This window comes from Hevea brasiliensis, chromosome 10, assembly GCF_030052815.1.
Source record: "Hevea brasiliensis isolate MT/VB/25A 57/8 chromosome 10, ASM3005281v1, whole genome shotgun sequence".
In the NCBI taxonomy this organism is placed as follows: domain Eukaryota; kingdom Viridiplantae; phylum Streptophyta; class Magnoliopsida; order Malpighiales; family Euphorbiaceae; genus Hevea; species Hevea brasiliensis.
This window is the reverse complement of record NC_079502.1, coordinates 96093670-96110770: the sequence shown is the minus strand read 5'-3', so window position 1 is coordinate 96110770 and position 17101 is coordinate 96093670. Positions and strand designations below refer to the sequence as shown.

Here is a 17101-nt window from a genome sequence, read left to right as displayed (position 1 = left end):
AATTTGAGATTATGAAAGAGTTGTAGCATGAAATTATTTTTGTTATTATTATTATTAACAATAAAATCTCTCCTTTTATCAATTTAAAAATCCATTCATTAATAGAAATTTTGAACAGAGAAACCAAATGATAGATGACATGAAATGTTAAAGACTAAAAACGATATTTTTGATAACACAAGGATCAATTCATTAATTTCACTATATCAAGTCTTATGACAATTATGGTATTTCATTGACTGAGATGGCATCAGTCTAGTATGTAGAGGAGAAAAGATAAACAGGGGAGCTGGGAGAGACGCAAAAGCAGAATATTTACGTCGATAAGTTACTGAATCACTTTTTTCCAGGGATCAATCTCTACCCCATAGCTTTCTTCTGCGCAATGCGATAAATGAACAGAATAAACCCTCTTTATGAACCTGCAAGTTGACGAATATACTTCAGGGGCCGACTACTACAATCAGCTGAGCATAGTAGGATGCCCTGTCTGTATTATCCTCTTGAGCATGTCCATCCCAAACGCAGAATCCGATGAACTGAGTAATGGCAGTATAATGTTAACTCAGCAGTTTAATCATGAGCTTCAGAGAAATTTCCTAACAGAAAATTGCGACATAACAATTTCTCATTAACAGAACAAGGACATCAGGCGCAGTCAGTTATAACCTAGTATGCTGAATGTAATTAGCACAAAGACAACCTCAGCTTATTAGTTCACTAAAGCTAAAAATAAAATGCTGATGACAGAGGCGAGTCTAACTAGTCCCTTGCTAACTCAACTTAAACCAAGGGAGTTAAAATGGTTTTGGTTAGCTGCAGGTGGAGAATAGACAAGTAGACCTGCCTTTTCATCATCACTTGTATGCTCTAAAGATTAAAAGCAAGAAATGAACGAGGAAGGAGCAGTAGGTTTTGACTGAACCTTCAAACAGAGCCATACGTACACTTGATCTTAAAGTACTCCAGCAGTATCTACAATTGACAGCTATGCAGTATGTTATCAGTTTCTATATCCATTTTACAAATTCCATCTATTCTCATCGTCGAGTAAACTAGTGCCTTTTGTCATTCAATTGATTGAAAAAAGGTTCCATTAACAAAAGTATATTGCCTTCATTATGCCTCTCCTTCCATGATATACTACCACCAATAACTATCCATCCCACACACAAGATTGCAACTCAATAATGACCCTCCCTTCCCCTAGGCACTGTTATTGCAAAGGAATTTTATGGCTCAGACAGACTACAATAATAAATACACTAAAGTTCCAAGGAATAAGCAAAGACATTAGATACTTACTATAGTAGTTGATCCAATACAAGTTTGTTAACAAATGAAAGAATATTTAGCATTATTGCGTCAGCAATCATAATATCAATTTCCTTTCTTCAAGTGATAGAAACAAACTTTTCACAAACAGTCATTGTTTACTCTGCCTTCACATTTCAATTTCCTTTCTTCAATTATGAAATATGTTTCACTTTCCTAAATACACAGTTTAAGCTATATGTTGTTTCTTATATTCAAAATTTCTACACACCAAGTAAATGGTAAAATCATAATACCAAATTTTCACAAACTTATAAGCAACCTAATAAAAGGACAACACTGCCAACATACTAACACAATATCACCAGAACCAAACTACTGTTACTTCATAAGAGATCAAGAATATTAAAATGGTTCAAAGAACAGAAAGAATAACAAAAAATAGATTCACCCAACACAACATGCATGATATGCAACCTAATATAACCAAGACCAATATGCATCACAAGCAGAGGAGAAAATGAAGAACAACTGACCTCGGGATGTGAATTTCATAAGGAAAATAGATGACACTCTCAGTTATAGGGGGAACATGATCTTTTTTCTCATTCACAAATTTTATTATTTGGAACAAAACCTCGCGAAGAGATACTTCAAGTGATGCTCTGCGAACACTCCTCTCCTCAGATGCACTCTCTGTAAGCATGAGCAAAAATATAATATACAAAAGATTAAAAGGAAGCAACTTTTCCTTTAACATGGTTAATCGTTCTAGGCATACAAGTAATGGTACCTCCTGGATCAACAACTATTTTAGAATGATGAGACTTTCCAGAGTGTGCTTTTGGTTTTGGGTGTTGAGTCACATTCAAATTGATATGCCATTGTTCCCAATCTAGTCGTTCAATTTTGTTAGTGAACCATGATGGATGCTTGCTTTTCACTTCATAAAAGGACAAACATATCTGCATCATAACTCAGAAGTAAACAAACAATATAAAGATCATAAAAAGATGTAACATTGCTAATTTAACTAGAAGAGATGGAAAAATGGTATATCAAAAAAGATAGAGAATTGGACTATTATCAATCATTGTTCAGCACAAGACGAGGCATACCAAACGCAAAACATGCAGCATGCAGAAATGTTGATGCCACCAGGACACTTAGAAGATCCTGAATGATGAGAAAAAGGATGAAATGCTTGTCCTTGCCGAGTGGCAAATACAACATAACTCAACTCAACTACATGTTAATCCCAATCTAGTTGAAGTTGGGCCATTGAATTAGACTCTTTTCCGCATTTTCAGTAGATGATACCAAATATTAGACCCAGTTATGTAGGATGCATAACATTCGGGACTGAATCACTTCCACGCATCATCAAATACCCGCCCATGGAAATAAAAAGAATACACAGAAACTTGAGATGGTAATAAACTAATTATTTTCACAACTTAAAAAGGATTTGGCATACAGACCTCGCTTTTCTTATTCGGGTGTTTCTCAACCCAACTTACAAATTGCTCAATCTTCTCATCTATTTTCTTTTCAACTTCGATATCCCCACATTGCACCTATGCAATAAGAGAAAAGTATAGCAGTGATGAAAGGCAAATATAAAAGCTGCCAAAATAAAACATACAAAATACAATTTAGCACTATTAGTATTACTAGTTAAATTAATCTCAAATGATTATGTTAGACATGTAAAGAGCATGTTTTCCCCTCAAATAACAACTTGGGAGAAGGAATTCAACAGTTTGTCAGGTAACATGCATTTTCCATGTCCAAGACTCCAACTTCACTTTGCTCAAAGTTGAGATTTTAATACCATGTGAAAACTTGGTATTCTGAATAGTGAAAAAAGCCCAATATGTCATCTATATATACTGCACTTTTTCATTACTAGTACTTCCGTCAGAGCTTTATGTTTGACAAATATTATCATGATAAACAAAAAAAAAAAAAGGCTTCCATCTGAGGATAATATATAGAAAAAAATATGAGGAATTTTAGAATCACTTACATATGTAATATCAAAGAGCTCCAAATCAATGTCTTTAGGCCGGACAAGACCTAAAGCCCGATGAAAGACAATTGTATGTAATATGCCTGCAAACCATTTCACCTCATCAATTCGGAAACAAGACACACAAGGACTTAAGGCAAAAGCAGAGAGAGAGAGAGAGAGAGAGAGAGGGATCCATGTTTGACATAGAACATGAATTCCTATGAACTATGACGTAACAAAATGTCAACAATCATAAAACACAATTCTCCAAGGAACTGCCAAAGCCATAATCAATCCAAGCAGCGATTTTTTGTTTCACTGCCTCGTCACTCAACCTCGTTCAATTAGTGAATTTTGAAGATCAATTGCATCTATGACCGTCTTCAAGCCAAACTCAACACATAACATAAGGGGAAAAAAAAACTTATAAAAAAACTACAGCTTTCCACTTCCAATTCCAAACTCAAAATAGGGCTTTTACTTACAGCGTAGAACTTCCCGTATCTCAAAGTGCTCCACCTCCTGCGCACAGAACATTACAATTTCCGATCAAATCTCTAATTTCGAGCTAGAATTACAAGAAAAGAAAAGAAAAACACATTTAGATACTTTGATTTTGATTTACCAGTTCTTTGAGTTGGCAAACTTCGCAATTCATGATGATTTTTGGTGAGAAAATTGGGCAAAGACTGACGTAGATCAATCTAAAATTGAAAATTGGAAAGCTAGGAGATGTTTTGGAAGTTGGATTAATGAAAGGTGGGCAACGAACGATGGGTGAAGTAAGGTAAAGTCGACGGTGGAGCTTCGCGTATGGTAGTGATCTATTCCTGATAGGAGTACAGTAGTAGTAGTAGCAAATACAGACACTGTATTTGAGATCTCCTTGAGCGGTGGGGATTTATTTTGGGAATAAAGCTCAATTTCCCCAATAATTCAATTTAGCCTAGAATTTAATTTAATTTCTCTAATTTACGTTTCCCGCTTCATTTATTAAATACTTAATTATTTTTTATTTTATAAAACTATAATATTACTTTTATATTTTATAATTAATTAAATTAAAATATAAACAATACTATTTTTATTATTAAATGTTATTAATTAAAAATAAATATGAAAATTTATTTTTATATTTTTATATAATTAATTGAAAATAAAAATTATACTTAATTAAATTTAAAAATAATAAAAAATATTATTTTTTATTATGTAATCAACTAAAATTAAAAATTATTAATAATAAATTTTAATTATTTATATTAAAAAATTATTTTTATATTTACATGTTTTTAATTAAAATTATAAAATTATAATTGAATAAAATTAAAAATATAAAAATATTATTTTTATATTTCTTTATTATTAATTAATATAAAAAAGTAAAATATATTAAAATTAACCAATTATATTTATTAAATTAACATTAAAAATAATTAACTATGTTAAAAAAATTAAAAAAAATTAATTAAGTAATTAGCATTAAAAATATTAAAAAATAATAAAAAAAGCAACTCACCCAGAAAGGGATGAGTTGCACAGTTTTTAATTTTAGATTAAATTAGATATAAATTAAATTTTTTAAATTAAATTAAATTAAAAATAAATTAGATTAGTCCTCCATAATAAGTACCAAAGGCAAATTTTGCTTTTTGATTGTTAGTTAATAGTTGTTTCCTTTCTTTTTCCTTATTCCAGTCTCCCTCTGTGGAATTTAGCTTCCCTATTTAATGAGGATTTGTTGTTTTGTATTTTAGTAGGTGTAGATAAGATCTGGTACTCTTTTTGTCAAGGCTCCTTCAAAGATCTAAGATGGTTGAATCAGAATAGTCTCTCCTTGGCATCATCTATTGGTTGGTACTCTCAAGGACGTGTGATCGTTTGGCTACATGAGATTAAGACGCCGGAGCTTTACCACGTCTACTCCCGGATTCATCCGACATCTCTTTGGTTCACTTGCTCTCTTGGCTGAGCAAATACTCGCTTAGTTCTTGAGCTATTGGGTTCCTTGTTTGGGGTCTCTATTTATTATGTTAAGTGGTTGCATGCCATTTTCTTATGATTGAGATCCCACCAGTCTGTGTGCAGATGAGATATTCAAAGTTTTCCTTGTTGTTAGCTGATACTCTCCTTTGAGGTGGCAGTGACTCGATTCTAAAAATGGATTACCAAGAGGGGAAGACGGGTCTTCGTTGGTTTCTATCAGTTAAGCCTTTGGCCCTTGTTTCTCTGGGTATGAGTCTGTAATGTTTCTGATAGTTAGGTATATGTCTGTGTTGGTTTGAGCATGGGCTTAGTCTAGTTAGGAGTTTGGCTAAATAGGCTGGGAACCAAGAGTTCTTAAGTTCCTTTGTTCTCTATGAATGAATGGTGTTTTATTGATTAAAACAAAGGCAAATTGAACTTTATTCTATTTATTTTGTGCCCTTTAAGTATTTATTTATTTATTTATTAAATGAATTAGATTATTTCATTTCAAATAAAGTTATATTATTGAAGAAAAAAATTTAGTTTTCAAAATTTTTATATTTTATTTTATATATTCAATATTTTTATTAAAAAATTACTTTTTGGTTCCAAAATGACGAAGAAAAACAGAGGATGCCATGACCATATATTAAGATCAAAAACCCAAAATGCAAAGTCCAGTTTTTGCCCATGCATATTTTCAAACCAAGAGATGGATCATTCGCTTCTGGGTATATCTCAGCTCCTATTCTTCCAATGGATTCAAATCCTTTTGTCTAAGCACCTTTTGTCAGTGTCATATCCTCTCCAAACCCAAGAAGAGAAATTATACAAAGCGAGCAACAGTAGACTCTTGTGCAAGGTTAGGGACCAGCTTCACTTTTGACACAAATAACCACTGAATGAACAAGCTGTGGGTGCTGTCGAGTGCAAGTGAGAAAGAGAATGGGGTATGAGAAGCAAATTTGTCTCCCTCTGAGCCACCTTTAGAATGCTTAAATCATCTACCTCGCCTTGGCCTACAGACCACGTCCATTCCCACGGCCTTGCCATTTCTAACACCATCGCATACCCACACACCAGATACAACTTGCCTTGATCCATATACCATGTCCACCCATGCCATGACGAAATTGAAGACATAGTTTTCGAGATCTTAGGTTGCGAGGATTAGCAAGATTGGAGCTATTGATGTGGTAGCACATTTGATTGAAACAGGCTTATTATGGGGACCAATATTAGCGAAGGTGGCAGTAGAGGATCAACTGGATTTAATGAAGAGGTAGTGGTGATGGAGGATCAATTAGGTTTGGAAGCCGGAAAAAAGAATAAATGGGTCTAGAAGGTATTATGGTTGGAATGGGGAAGGAGGCTTTTTGGAATAAAAATTATTAAGGGTATTTTTGAAAATAACAGTTATTCTTGCTCTTCTTTGTTAGCTTTAGACCATTGATTTAGCAGATTAAGTGATTGGAAGGACTTTAATTTGAAGGAATGATAATTAGGGTAATATAGTTGACTTTTAAAATAGAGGGATATATTTGTTAATTATAATATATCTCAGCAATTAAAATATAATTTTTCCTTTTGTATATAGTAATTATAAAAATTTTCAAATTGACTTGATCACCGAATCAACGAAGAAAGAGGTTTTTAAGAGTTTAGCGTTCAATTTGTTAACAATTACTTTTAATTGTTAGAGATATTTTTGTTTGTTAAAGTTCTTGGTTAATGCTTTGTGATTTTCTCCTAATTTTTAGTATTCAGTTTACTTGAATGTTTGTAACACCCCTATACTAAGTAGTTTATATATTTTATTGTTTCGGTGACTAGTGTCTATTCGAACAGTCAATATGTTAAATAAAAATTAATAGAAATTATATGAAGGTGAAATGGAAATAAGAAAAACAAAGTATAATGGGTTAAATGAGCCGAGGTCCCGACAATGGGTGACCGAACAGGGAAGTGACTGCGAGCTCAGTTGCTATCCTAATTTCGAGTAGGACCCTATGATACCTCAGGCCTAAGGATAATTGCGAAGCTAATGATATTGTGAAAATCACAGAAAATAATAGAGAATAACTTTCATGAAGAACAAAAACTCAAATTCTGACCATAACTTATTCAAATTGCTAACCAAAATTAGGTTATCAAAAACTGTTTGAACCAAAATTTGCTCAAAAAATTTGGAAATGACTAATCCGGCCAGTTATGGTAAAAATATCATAACTTTAGCCACAAAACTCTAAATAGAGTGATTCAAAAAGAGAATTAAAGTAGACACATTAAAGAACAACTTTGATGAGAAAGTTGTGCCAAATTTTTACTGTAGATTGGTCCAATGGAACAGTAAACATTGGTGACCAAATCTGAAATTTTGAGATTAATTCTAATAGGCCTTGAATTACAATTAGCAACCAATGTCAATAAATTTGTGACCCAAAATGTTGTATGACCATATGTTTAGAAATGGTATACCTATTAATTATGAAAAAGTCAATATTTTGAATGAATAGTAATGTAAATAGTAACCACAATATTATCAAATACAAAGAACTCAATCCTTAGGAGACTTTATAAGTAAAATTAAGTATGTAAAATTTTAATTGTTGGATTAATTAGTAGAAGTGATTTAGATGGCTATTGAAACATTTTAATTATGTGTTTCAGTAGGAAATGAGCCCTCCCAGAAAGGAAGAATAGTGGACTAAGTCAAAGCAACAATAAGAGGTTTGTGCACAACATTTTAAATTCATTGTTTCTACTCAAAAGCTAATTGAATAAGAGTTAAGAATAATTTTTTATTATTTTGGCCTTGGAAAGTTTATTTAAAAAATAGTGTGTTGTCTACTTTGTAAATGAGAATTTTGGAATAAAATATAATTTGTGATTTGTATGATATATTTGAATAATGTGATTTGAATTTGATTTTGAAATCACACTTGGCATGCCAGTTCTATTGTATTTTTCCTCCATTTATAGAGTTGAGATTGATTATATTCCTCCCTCTTTAGCTTGCCAATTTGAGGTTGAGATCGAATGAGTACTCATATAGCTAGCTAGCCACCTCCCTCATTAATTTCGGTTAGTGAGGTTCTAGATTACTTTGTCGTGATGTACAACACGGCATTGATCGTGAAATTTTGTGTCATGACCTAAGTTGTGTATTTATTAGCAATACTATTGTTTACAATTTATTTTGATAAATTATTATTAAAAATCTTGACTTCAACTTGAGAACTGTGATTGTGAAAAATTTTAAATTTCTGTTATTAATGAATGATTATATTTCTGATGACTTTAGAAATTATTATTGTGCAATACTGAGTAAATTACTCAGCGATGACTTTTTTTTACTGTCGCAGATAGGGAGAAGGATAAAGTAGCAGAGTGAGCTGCTGGGAAATAAATTTTGAGATCTTTTACGGGTATAATATTTTATACCCTTGTAAATTTCTTTTTGATGTAAATTATTGTTCATATGTATCTATAGAACTAATTGAGCAGTTGTACAATCAAAATTGTAATATTAATATTTTGTTATCTTTTCTGAAATTGAAAATTTTATATTTGAGTTGAACTGAATGAAATGATATTGAGATTGTTGAAAATGTGTTGATTAAGTTGGATTATATTGACCTTAAATGAAGTTGTGGGTATTATATGCATATTAAAAGTGTTTTTAACAGGTTTTAAAGAACTGTTTTCTCAATTTTTAACTGGCATTCTGTCGAAATTTTTGAAAAATTTTCGTAATACAAAATTAATCAAAAGTTTGGCTTATGACATAAACTTTAATTAAAGACTTTTTAATAAGTATTTAACATTTCCTTATATTTAAAATGAATAGAAATTAGTTTAAAATCCCTTGTAGTATACTTAATGGGTTATCGGTAGACGAAGCTCGGTAATTCATTAGATATACTACGGGATCATATTATGACTTATAAAGAGGTAAGGTGTGATATGTTTTAGTGGTATCAAAGTGATATTTTGAAATGAGTTTTGAACTATAAATTGAAATATTTTCTTGATTAGTACAACTGCTCAAGTGTCCTTAATTGATATATATGATGTATTTACATCATGAATTTAGACTAATGGAGAGAAATCTCCTTGTGTTGGTTGTGAGGGAGTAGAATTTCTATAAATTGAAATGGAGGAAGGAGATCGCTCAGTTGAGCAGTCATTTGAGGTTGAGGCACAGGGGGAAGCCCTAGCTCCTCTGAATGTTAGTAGGTCAGCTACACTAGCTCCACCCATGCAGCAATTCCCTGCACAGTTTGCTCAACAAATGGCTCCCTTATTCCAACAAATGGCTGAAAATATGCCAACACAAGCCCCAATTCAAGCATTGACAGTGCAACTACAGCCTCCAACCAGGCAATATGATAAATTGATAAAATATGGGGCTACTGAGTTTAAGGGTATTGTGGATCCACTAGAGGCAGAGCAGTGGCTTGAAAGAATGGAAAGGGTGTTTAAAAAGCTACACTGCATGGAAAATACTCAGTTTTTCTATTGCAAGAGGATACATATGAGTGGTGAAAGACCATCCCACATAGTCAAGTGGAGCCCCCAGTCCTACATGGTCAGATTTCCTGAGGGAGTTCGGGCAGAAATGGGTCCCTGATACGTATGTCGATATGAAACTGCAAGAATTCCTGAATTTGAAGCAAGGGGACAAAACAGTAGCAGAATATGAGAGGGACTTTTCTAGACTGAGTCACTATACTGGAAGCCTACTCACCACCAGCAGAGATCGATGCAAAAGGTTTGAGATCAGGCTAAGACCAAGTTTAAGATTGCAAATGGTGAGGTTCAGACACTAGAATTTTTCATAATTAATTTCACAAGCCTTGGAGCTAGAAAGAATTAAATTGGAAGGGGCACTTAAAAAGGGGTCAGAGGAGAAAAAGAAGGGTGGAAAGACTACTGGTCAAGCTTTTAATAGTGGATCAGGAAAGAGAAAATACTTTGGAGGATCCAGCTCTTGCAAGTTTGATAAAGGTAGATCCTCAGGACAAAGGCCACCCAGGTCTACCCAACAGACATCTCGGAGGACATTGTCAGTCCGCACCTGTGAGACATGCGGAACGGTGTTTGGTGGAATATGCTATAAGGCCACAGGGGCATGTTATAACTATGGCAGCACTGGTCATTTTGCTAAGGATTGTACGAGTGCTCGTCGTTCTGGACCACCTACTACTTCAGAGGGATCAGCCCAAGTTTCTACCCCTAGAAGTTCACCATCAGTTGTCAGAAGCAAAGGTAGAGGTAGGGGCAGTACACTTGGTAGTCAGAGTGTAGTAAATCAGCCAGAGCTAAGTAGCGCACCAGCCAGAGTGTACACGATGTGTCAGAGAGAGGAGGCTGAGACATCTAATATTATATCTGGTACATTCTCTATCTTTGAATAAGATGTGCTTGTGCTATTTGATCCTGGGTCTACTCACTCTTATGTTAGTGCCAGCATCACTTGCTTTATTGCTGTTCCTTATGTGAAAATGGATTTTAAGGTGCTAGTAACTAGTCTGTTAGGATAAGAGGTTAGGGTTAACAAAATATATAAGGATTGTCCTTTGATGATTCAAGGACACACTTTCCTATCCGATTTGATTGAAATGCCTTTCAGAGATTATGATATCATCTTGGGTATAGATTGGTTAGCCAGGCATCATGCAATGATTGATTGTAGATTGAAGACAGTCACTTTTGATCTCCCTTAGTATAGTGATGTAGTAATACATAGGAAGAGGCAGTTACTGCCATCAAACCTTATTTCAGTTGCACATGCCAGAAAAATGATTCGGAAGGGGTGTGAAACTTATTTGGCCCATGTGATAGACACCCAATTAGGGAGTCCAGCACTGAGAGACATCCCTACAGTATGTGATTTTTCAAACATGTTTCCTGAAGAATTGCCAGGGTTACCTTCGGAAAGAGAAGTGCAGTTTGAAATAGAGGTTATGCCTAGTGTGAACCCAATCTCCATTACACCTTATAAAAGGGCACCTGTTGAGTTGAAGGAGTTGAAGGTGCAGTTGTAAGAATTGCTTGATAAGGGCTTCATCCGCTCCAGTGTGTCACCTTGGGGAGCATCGGTGTTATTTATTAAGAAGAAAGATGGTACTCTCCGTCTGTGTATCGATTACAGGCAGTTGAATAAGGTGACCATAAAGAATACATATCCATTACCTCGTATAAATGATTTGTTTGATCAGTTGAAGAGTGTAGCTGTGTTATCCAAAATTGACTTGAGATCAGGGTATTATCAGTTAAAGGTGCAAGAGTAGAGCATTCTTAAAACTGCTTTTAGAACTCGATATGGCCACTATGAGTTTCTGGTTATGCCATTCGGGTTAATCAATGCTCCAGCTGCTTTTATGGACCTAATGAACATTATCTTCAGGCTATACTTAGATCAGTTTGTTGTGGTATTCATTGACGATATTTTGGTGTATTCAAAGATTGTAGAGGAGCATAATAAGCACCTGTGGATTATGCTACAGGCCCTAAGGGAGAAATAACTGTATGCCAAGCTATCGAAGTGTGAATTTTGGCTGAAGAAAATTTCTTTCTTGGGGCACATTGTATCAGCTGAAGGCATTAAGGTAGATTTCAGTAAGGTAGAAGCTATTCTTAACTGAAAGCTACCTAGAAATGTCATAGAAGTTCGCAGTTTTCTGGGTTTAGCTGGTTACTATCGCCGTTTTATAAAGGAATTTTCTATGTTAGCATCTCCTCTGACCAAGCTACTTCGGAAAGATGTAAAATTTTAGTGGACTGATAAATGCCAACATAGCTTTAATGAGTTAAAAGTATGTTTGACTGAAGCTCCAGTCCTGACTTTACCTACTCCAGGTAAAGAATATACTATTTATAGCGATGCTTCTCACAATGGGCTAGGCTGTGTATTGATGCAAGACCGAAATATCATTGCTGATGCATCACGTCAACTGAAACCCCATGAGAGAAATTATCTTACACAAGACTTGGAGCTTGCTGCCATTGTATTTGCTCTGAAGATCTAGAGACACTATTTGTATGGGGAGAAGTGTTACATCTACACAGATCACAAGAGCTTGAAGTATCTGGGCACACAAAAGGAGTTGAATTTGAGATAGAGGAGATGGTTGGGATTGATTAAAGACTATGATTGCTTGATAGATTATCAGCCAAGAAAAGCAAATGTGGTAGCTGATGTCTTAAGTCACAAGAATATGGCTAGTTTAAGTGTTTATCCTTTGTCTATGGTACATGAGTTGAGGGCACTGCATGCTAATCTGGAGATATATGATGTGGGACAGATGATAGCTACCTGGCAAGTAAAGCCAATGTTGATTGATTAGATTTAAACAGCAGCACAAAATGATGAAAAGTATCAGAAATTAATGGAAGAAGCTCGGGATGGTAAGAAATCTGGATTTTCAATGAATAATGATGGCTTACTATTACACCAGGGCAGAGTGTGTATTCCAAATGATGTGAAATTGAGGCAAATCATTATGAAGGAAGCACATGACTCTCCTTTTGCTATGTACCCTGGTGGGACTAAAATGTATAGAGCGGTAAAAGAGCACTATCGGTGGATTGGTATGAAGAAATACATAGCTGATTATGTATCCAAATGCCTAACTTGTCAGCAAGTGAAAGCTAAACACCAAGTGCCAGTTGGTTTGCTACAGCCATTGCTAGTTCCCGAGTGGAAATAGAAAAGAATTACGATGGATTTTGTGATAGAACTTCCTAGAACACAAAAGAACCATGATGTAGTTTGGGTCATTGTGGATAGATTGACCAAGTCTGCTCACTTTCTGCCAATGAGGATAGACTATAGCCTGAATAGATTGGCTAAACTGTACATTGATAAGATAGTGAGACTTCATGGAGTGTTAGTATCGATTGTGTCAGATAGAGATCCACGGTTCACTTCTAGATTCTGGAGTATTCCGCAAAGAGCCTTGGGAACTAGATTGAACTTTAATCTGCATTCCATTCATAGATAGATGGCTAGTCTGAAAGGGTAATTCAGATATTGGAGGATATGCTACGGGCTTGTGTGATTGAGTTTGAAGGTAGATGGGACACGTACTTACCTTTGATTGAATTTGCTTATAATAATAGCTATCAATCAAGTATTGGGATGCCTCCATATGAAGCTTTGTATGGAAGGAAGTGTAGAACTCCTTTGTGTTGGGATGAAGTGGATGAAAGGAAACTGATTGGCCTAGAAATTGTTCAACAGACAGAGGAGAAGGTTAAGCTTATCAGAGATAGACTCAAGGCTGCATCAGATCATCAAAAGTCCTACGTTGACCTGAAAAGAAGAGACATTGAATATGCTGTGGGTGATAAGGTATTCCTTAAGGTTTCCCCTTGGAAGAAAATTATGAGATTTGGCAGAAAAGGGAAATTGAGTTCTTGCTTCATCGGGCCATATGAGGTTCTGAAAAGAGTGGGTCCTTTGGCATATAGATTGGTACTACCTCCGGAGTTAGAAAGGATACATAATGTCTTCCATGTGTCTATGTTGAGGAGGTACAGATCAGACCTCTCTCATGTGCTACCAGTAGAAGAAATTGAAGTAAATCCAGACCTCACTTATGAGGAAGAGCCCATAGAGATTCTGGCATCTGAGGTGAAGCAGCTGAGAAACAAGTAGATACCCCTGGTTAAGGTGTTGTGGAACCATCATTCAGGCTAGGAGGCTACTTGGGAGCGCAAGGAGGACATGAGGAGACAGCACTCATAACTATTCAGAGATTAATACTAGGTAAAATTTATTTAAAGGGGGGGGGGGGGGGGGGGGAGGGGGAAGAGAATTGTAACACCCCCACACTAAGTAGTCTATATATTCTACTATTTAGGTGACTAGTGTCTGTCCGGATAGTCAAGATTTGTAGAACCATATTTATATCACCTAAAAAAGTCATAAATAAAAATTAATAGAAATTATATGAAGGTGAAATGGAAATAAGAAAAACAAAGTATAATGGGTTAAATGAGCCGAGGTCCCAAAGATGGGTAACCAAACTGGGAAATGACTGCGAGCTCAGTTGCTACCATAATTTCATGTGGGACTCTATGACACCCCAGGCCTAAGGATAATTGTGAAGCTAATGGTATTGTGAAAACCATAGAAAAGAATAGAGGACAACTTTCATGAAGAATAAAAACCCAAATTCTGATTATAACCTATTCAAGTTGCTAACCAAAGTTAGGTCACCAAAACTGTCAGAACCAAAATTTGCCAAGAAAATCTAGAAATGACTAATCCGGCCAATTATGGTAAAAATGTCATAACTTGAGCTACAAAACTCCAAATGGAGTGATTCAAAAAGAGAATTAAAGTAGACACATTAAGGAACAACTTTGATGAAGAAAGTTTAGCCAAATTTCTACTGTAGATTGATCCAATGGAACAGTAAATATTAGTGACCAAATCTGAAATTTTAGGATTAATTCTAATAGGCCTTGAATTGCAATTAACAACCAATGCCAATAAATTTGTGACCCAAAATGTGGTATGACCATGTGTTTAGAAATGATATACCTATTAATTATGAAAAAGTCAATATTTTAAATGAATAGTAATATAAATAGTAGCCACAATATTATCAAATATAAAGAACTCAACCCTTAGGAGACTTTATAAGTAAAATTAAGTATATAAAATTTTAATTGTTAGATTAATTAGTAGAAGTGATTTGGATGGATATTGAAACACTTTAATTATGTGTTTTAGTAGGAAATGAGCCCTCCCAGGAAGAAGGAAGACTGGACTAAGTCAAAGCACCCATAAGAGGTTTGTACACAATATTTTAAATTCATTATTTCTACTCAAAAGCTAATTGAATAAGTGTTAAGAATAATTTTTAATTGTTTTGGCCTTGGAAATTTTATTTAAAAAATAGTGTGTTGTCTACTTTGTAAATGAGAATTTTGGAATGAAATATGATTTATGATTTGTATGATATATTTGAATAATGTGATTTGAATTTGATTTTGAAATCACACTTGGCATGATAGTTCTATTGTATTCTTCTTCCATCTATGGAGTTGAGATTGATTATATTCCTCCCTCTCTAGCTTGCCAATTTGAGGTTGAGATCGAATGAGTACTCATATAGCTAGCTAGCTACCTCCCTTATTAATTTTGATTAGTGAGGTTGTAGATTGCTTTGTCGTGGTGTACAACACGGCATTGATCATAAAATTTTGTGTCATGACCTAAGTTGTGTATTTATTGACAACACTATTGTTTACAATTTATTTTGATAAATTATTATTAAAAATCTTGACTTCAATTTGAGAACTATGATTGTGAAAAATTTTAAATTTCTGTTATTAATGAATGATTATATTTCTGATGACTTTAGAAATTATTGTTGTGCATCATTGAATAAATTACTCAGCGATGGCTTTTTCTTGCTGTCGCAGATAGAGAGAATGATAAAGTAGCAGAGTGATCTGCTAGAAAATAAATTTTGGAATCTTTTACGGGTATAATATTTTATACCCTTGTAAATTCTTTTTTTTATGTAAATTGTTGTTCATATGTATCTATAAAACTAATTGAGCAGTTGTACAATTAAAATTATAATATTAATATTTTGTTCTCTTTTCTGGAATTGCAAATTTTATATTTGAGTTGAACTGAATGAAATGATATTGAGATTATTGAAAATGTGTTGATTAAGTTGGATTATGTTGACCTTAAATGGAGCTGTGGGTATTATATGCATATTGGAAGTGTTTTTAATAGATTTTGAAGAACCGTTTTCTTAATTTCTAGCCGGCATTCTGCTGAAATTTCTAGAAAATTTTCATAATACAAAATTAATAAAAAATTTGGCTTATGACATGAACTTTAATTAAAGACTTTTTAATAAGTATTCAATATTTCCTTATATTTAAAATGAATAGAAATTGGTTTAAAATCCCTTATAGTATACTTAATGGGTTATCAGTAGGCGAAGCTCGGTAATCTATTAGGTATACTACGGGATCATGTTATGCCTTACAGAGGGATAAGGTGTGACAATGTTAGTGGGTTAACTGCTACCTATTTTATAGGAGTTATTGGTTAGTTTGTTATTTTGTAATGCCTATTTATAGGCTATTTGATATCAACTTCAGATGTGGTGTTTTTGTGTTCTCCTCTTGTCTTCTTGTTCTTTGCTTTATATCAGTCCTATTTTTTCTGCAATTTTAATTTAGTTAATAGTGGTATCAGAGCCAGGCTCATGAAATTGAAGCAGTAGCTTTCTATTGCACAACTAAGCATTGTCAATGGCATTTGACAATTTTGTGCAACTTGCAATTCCTCGCTTCGAAGGTCACTATGATCATTGGAGCATGTTGATGAAAAATTTCCTCTGATTGAAGGAGTACTAGCAAGTCATTTCGGATGGAGTACCTTAACTAGCAAGTGGAACAGTAGTGTCTGATGTGCAGAAAATAGAAATTGAGGGGTTGAAGTTGAAGGACCTCAAAGCAAATAATTACTTATTCCATGCTATTGATGGTTCAATCTTAAAAACCATTCTATTCAAAGATACTTCCAAGCGAATTTGGGATTCAATGAAAAAGAAATATCAAGGTTCAATAAGAGTCAAGCGTGTAGAGCTTCAAACTTTGAGACGGGATTTTGAGACTCTATAAATTAAGGATGGTGAGTCTATTACAAGTTATTTGCAAGAACCATGGAGACAAGCAATAAAATGTGGTTTCATGGTGAGGGCTTCAAGTTTCATAAATTTGGTCAATCATTTCGAATGTCGTACTTTTCACGACCCGATTCCATAGGCCAGACTGGCACTAGAACTTGGGCCGACATAA

At 34.3% G+C, this 17101-nt stretch overlaps 1 protein-coding gene across 2 annotated transcripts; it reads right to left on the bottom strand.

Moving 5' to 3' along the window:
• Positions 1-166: 166 nt before the first annotated feature.
• On the bottom strand, positions 167-4180 carry LOC110640200 (autophagy-related protein 101). 2 transcript variants are annotated; one of them, XM_021791421.2, is made up of 7 exons: positions 3915-4180; positions 3775-3811; positions 3305-3390; positions 2757-2852; positions 2069-2240; positions 1812-1971; positions 167-599 (listed from the first exon to the last, which is right to left on the bottom strand). In XM_021791421.2, exons 1-7 carry the CDS (start codon positions 3945-3947, stop codon positions 587-589), a joined length of 597 nt encoding a protein of 198 aa, XP_021647113.1. In that variant the 5' UTR covers positions 3948-4180; the 3' UTR covers positions 167-586. The 2 variants fall into 2 exon arrangements, with proteins under 2 accessions (XP_021647113.1, XP_021647112.2); XM_021791420.2 differs by having other exon boundaries at positions 167-539.
• Between the last annotated feature and the right edge of the window lie 12921 nt (positions 4181-17101).